The 5,086-nt window shown below is 48.7% G+C and overlaps 1 protein-coding gene across 1 annotated transcript; it reads left to right on the top strand.

Annotated features, from left to right (window-relative positions):
* Nucleotides 1–3,678: 3,678 nt before the first annotated feature.
* LOC311199235 (olfactory receptor 14I1-like) lies at nucleotides 3,679–4,638 on the top strand (the record flags this gene model as incomplete). The annotated part of the gene is made up of 1 exon (XM_084273298.1): nucleotides 3,679–4,638. One exon carries the CDS (start codon nucleotides 3,679–3,681, stop codon nucleotides 4,636–4,638), a length of 960 nt encoding a protein of 319 aa, XP_084129424.1.
* Between the last annotated feature and the right edge of the window lie 448 nt (nucleotides 4,639–5,086).

Raw genomic sequence — 5,086 nt, forward strand, 5'->3', positions numbered from 1 at the left:
GAGGTAAGGGGATTTTGAGGTAATGGGATTGTGAGGTAAAGGGATTGTGAGGTAAGGGTATTGTGAGGTAAAGGGATTATGAGGAAAAGGGATTATGAGGTAAAGGGATTATGAGGTAAAGGGATTGACATGTAAAGGGGATTGTGAGGTAAAGGCATTGTGAGGTAAAGGGATTTTGAGTTAAGGGGATTGAGAGTTAAGAGGATTGTGAGGTAAAGGTATTGTGAGGTATGATGATTATGAGTTAAGGGGATTATGAATTCACAGAATTGATTGACAGACAGAGTGTGAGGTAAGGGGATTGTGAGTTAAGGGGATTGTGAGGTAACGGGATTAGGAGGTAAAGGGATTGTGAGGTATGATGATTGTGAGCTGTGGAAAGTGCTAAGAAATTTTGCTTTTGCAAATGAAAAAATGTTGTTGTATTCTTTACTGACTTAAAGGACTCAGGCTGCCTCATTAGAGATCCTGTGTAGGGAATTTAGGATAGCACATAAAATAAGGGGGAATACTGTTCTCAAATTAGGGTTCAATTTGAGTACATAGCTCTGCTAAAAGATACAGATGATCCTTGACAATGAGATAAGGGGTTAAATCGTGACTGAGGACATGGGGCTTGAACTCAACTTTAGTTGAGTTACCTCTCCCGAAAACTAAGAAACAGCTGTGAAAAGACCCTTGCTCTTGCCGTTTGCAGGAGCAAGGGTCTCTCCGGAAGCCCAGCGCTGTTTTGCCGGCTCACATCTTGCTTAAATAAGTTGTGTTTGGAAATTTACAAATTTGTCACTGCCATTTATAACATAGTAGAGCCAAAAAATGACACCAGGGACTCTTCAGACCATTCCAGTGGTTAGAAAAGCCCTGACCCCCAAGGTTAATATAGCTGCTAGTGGGCTACCTAGGAGGGTAGGGAAACGTGCTTGTAAAACTTTATAAATATCGGGGGGGAAAAAAAGGAATAAAAAGTTGTGCCCCTTTACAGGCAGACAGGATGGAAAGAGAGCACAGCTCATCATTACACAGTGTCTGGGTCACACAAGACCAGGAGATACTGCATTAGCAATGGGATGAAGGTGGTCCGTGTTATTAAAGCTTAGACAAACTGGGAGGGGGAAAACAAAACCAAACCCAACAGCTAAAAACCCTACTAAATACAGACTGGTTCTAACGTGAGTTACATGGCCAGTGATACGCAGAGTGAGCAGTTTGTTGCTGCTTCGAGACATCCAGTCATCACTTTCCAAACGGCATCATTGAGCTCCTGGTTCCTCATGCTGTAGATGGGAAATTTTAATTCTGGAGGAACCACTGACTAAATATTGTCACTACCAGGTGCAAATGATGGAGAGAAGCTTCAGGTAAGATAACACAGCAGTGATGAGGAACACGGAGACCGCGGCCAGGTGAGGGAGGCAGGTGGAAAAGGCTTTGTGCCGTCCCTGCTGCGAGGGGATCCTCAGCACAGCCCTGAAGATCTGCACATAGGACACCACAATGAACACAAAACACCCAAAAGCTAGACATGCTCTGATAACAATTTCACTGAGGTAGGATCATGAGTGAGAGAGCTTGAGGATCTGGGAGATTTCTCAGAAGAACGGGTCACAGGCATTGCCCTTGCAGAGGGGCAGTGACAATGTATTGGCTGTGGGGAGCAGAGCACTGTGAATCACAACACTGTGACAGTGTTTTTAAGAAGGGAAATAAAAGTCAGCAGCTGCTTTTTGCCACCAGACAAAGGAGTGAGAAAGTGTAAGGGACATTGCAGACAACAAGATCGGTGAAGTAGGGGAAGAACATCCTCCAAGCCTCATTGCAGAGATTCCCCTGCAGCCTGTAGAGAAGCCCATGGTGAATGGGGCTGTACACTGCAGCCCATGTTGGATGATGTGGAACAGTGATTCTACATGCAGTCGATAGAGGTCCCCAAGGTTGAGCATGTGAGGACACAGAAGGAGGCTGTGACCTCATAGGAAGCCTGTGCTGGAGCAGGTTTGCTGGTAGGGCTGTGGAGGACCCAGGCTGGAGCAGTCTGTTGCTGAAGGACGAAACCCCATTTAAGTGACCCACCCTGGAGCAGTAGGTGCTGTTTTGAAGCCATGTGTGAAGGACTCACATTGGAGGGGTTCATGGAGGACTGTCTCCTGTGGGTGGGACCCAATGCTGGAGCAAGGGGAGACTGTGAGGAGTCCTCCCCCTGAGAAGGAAGGAGCAGCTGAGACGATGTGCGATGAACAGACCCCAACCCCCATTCCCTGTCCCCCAGTGCCTCTCAGTCAGAGAGAGTAGAGAGTAGAGAGTTAAAGAGTGAAGTGGACCCTGGGATATGAAGGGAGGGTCGTAGGTGGGTGTTTAAAAATTTCATTTCTTTAGGTTTTGTTCTCATTTCTCTGCTCTCTTTGGATTGGGTAATGAATTAGATTGATTTTATTGTTGGTGTCAAGTCTGTATTGCCAGTGCGAGTAACAGCTGCATGACCTCCCACTGTGCTTTCTCCCTGCATGATTTCTCCCTGTCCTGATCATTCTGCTCCCAGGCAGAATGATCTCAGAGATGAGGTCATAGAATGATCCCCATGAGGCCTGAGACACCAGGAGGGAGCCTACAAGAACTGGTCTTCTGCTGAGCTGGGCCAGGCTCCTGGGATGGAAAGAGCTCATGGCAACCTGGCAGCGCTGCAGAGAGACAGCTCTGGCCAGGAGCAGCTCCTCTGCCAAGCACACAGGGCTGGGGACACTGCCTGTAGGCACCGAGGGGAGACCTGTGAAGCTGAGAGCTGATGGAAGCTGAGAGCTCACTGGAGGAGAAAGGTAAAGAGACTTTGCTTTGAATTTTCTGCTCTTGGTGTCTGGATGGGAAGTGGGAGCTGAGCATTTATTGATAAGTTTGCAGAAGGCAGTGCAAGCTCATTGGTCATTAGGATTTGTCAGAGCATCTCCTGAGCCCTGCACACACAGAGGTTCCCCGCGGCAGTGCCCTGATGCCAGGAGGGGTCTGCAGAGCAGAGCGGAGCATAGGGCAGTTTGGATGAGGTCTGTGAGCACAGAGCAGGAGGTGACATGGGCAAAGAGAAGCAGCTGCAGGGTCATCTCCAGGCAGCAGAGACATTGTCAGGGAGGGAGAAGAAGCTGCTCCCATAAATGCCCTGGCAGTGGCAATTTGGTACCTCCCTGACATCCCCGACAGTGCAGACCCCTTCCTTCACCGACCCCCTGGTTTCTGTCACCCAGCACAGACTCTGCACACAGAGTGCCATGGTTTCAGGCTGAGCCTTCTCCTTGGCAGCCCAACCCACAGAGAGGAAAAACCCCCAAGTACCTGTCTGTCTGTCCCTGTACTTCCCGCCTGGGCTGGAGCATTTCTCCCTGTTTCCTCTCCTGTACTTGCTGACTTTGTCCACTGGTTACCTGGGGCTCTGGGCATGTCCATTGGTGGGGCTGACCTTGAGATGACCCTCACTTCAGGACCCCAATATGTAGAACTTCCCTCTTTCCAGCAGTGGTAGACTCAAGCCAGCACAAAGCAGACCTCCCAAAAGGGACCAGACAAATCTCTGAATACAGAGAGTCAACCTGAGGGCAGTCCATAGTAGTGGAAGGGATTTTCCTCAAGGAAAGATTCCCTAATATCTCTTTGCCTTTTCCTCCTTGGACAGGTCTCCACACTTGACAGCAGCAGATGTCCAACAGCAGCTCCATCAGCCAGTTCCTCCTCCTGCCCTTTGCAGACACACGGGAGCTGCAGCTCCTGCACTTCTGCCTCTTCCTGGGCATCTACCTGGCTGCTCTCCTGAGCAATGGCCTCATCATCATCACCATAGCCTGTGACCACCACCTCCACACCCCCATGTACTTCTTCCTCCTCAATCTCTCTGTACTTGACTTTAGCTACATCTCCACCACTGTTCCCAAATCCATGGCCAATTCCTTGTGGGACACCAGGGCCATTTCCTACACAGGATGTCTGGCTCAACTCTTTTTCTTTTTATTTTTGATCTCTACAGAGCTCTGTCTTCTCACTGTCATGGCCTATGACCGCTACGTTGCCATCTGCCACCCCCTGCACTACGGGACCCTCCTGGGCAGCAGAGCTTGTGTCCACATGGCAGCAGCTGCCTGGGGCAGTGGGTTTCTCAATGCTGTGCTGCACACAGCCAGTACATTTTCACTGCCCCTCTGCCATGGCAATACCCTTGACCAGTTCTTCTGTGAAATCCCCCAGATCCTCAAGCTCTCCTGCTCAGATGTCTACCTCAGGGAAACTGCAGTCCTTGTGTTCAGTTCCTGTTTAGGTTTTGGGTGTTTTGTGTTCATTGTGGTGTCCTATGTTCAGATCTTCAGGGCCGTGCTGAGGATCCCCTCGGAGCAGGGACGGCACAAAGCCTTTTCCACCTGCCTCCCTCACCTGGTGGTGGTCTCCCTGTTTATTATCACTGGTGTGTTTGCCCACCTGAAGCCCCCCTCCATCTCCTCCCTATCTTTGGACCTGGTATTGGCATTTCTTTACACAGTGTTTCCACCAGCAGTGAACCCCCTCATCTACAGCATGAGGAACCAGGAGCTCAAGGATGCCATGTGGAAACTGATGACTGGATGTTTCTATGCAGCAATAAACTGCTTGTCTTCTGAATACCACTGACAATGTAACACCTGTTATCATCAGTTCATATTTAATAGGGGTTTTAGTTGGTAGGTTTTGGTTTCTCTCTAGTTTTTCTAAGCTATACTAACATGGTCAAAGTTCATCCCATTCCTAATGCAGCATCACCTGCTCTTCCTTTTAAGGATGAGCTGTGCTCTCTTTGCATCATGTCTGCTTCCACAGAGCCATAATTTTCCTCTTTTTTTCACCCTTTTATTAATAAAAATTTTACAAGAACCTTTTCATCAGCTGAACAACTGGAGTACTTGTCTGTAATGGCAATGCTTTCCCACCATGACAGGACGGGATAAGAACAGTTTACTGACAAAATTCACCATGAATGTAGAACAAGAGTGGCCAGTTACACCCACTCCCAGTGCTAACACAGCGTACCTCGTTTACCTAACAATTATAGAGTACTGCCTGAAAGGAAAGACAGACAGAT

Source organism: Gallinula chloropus (genome assembly GCF_964237585.1).
Source record: "Gallinula chloropus genome assembly, chromosome: 19".
NCBI classification, from domain to species: domain Eukaryota; kingdom Metazoa; phylum Chordata; class Aves; order Gruiformes; family Rallidae; genus Gallinula; species Gallinula chloropus.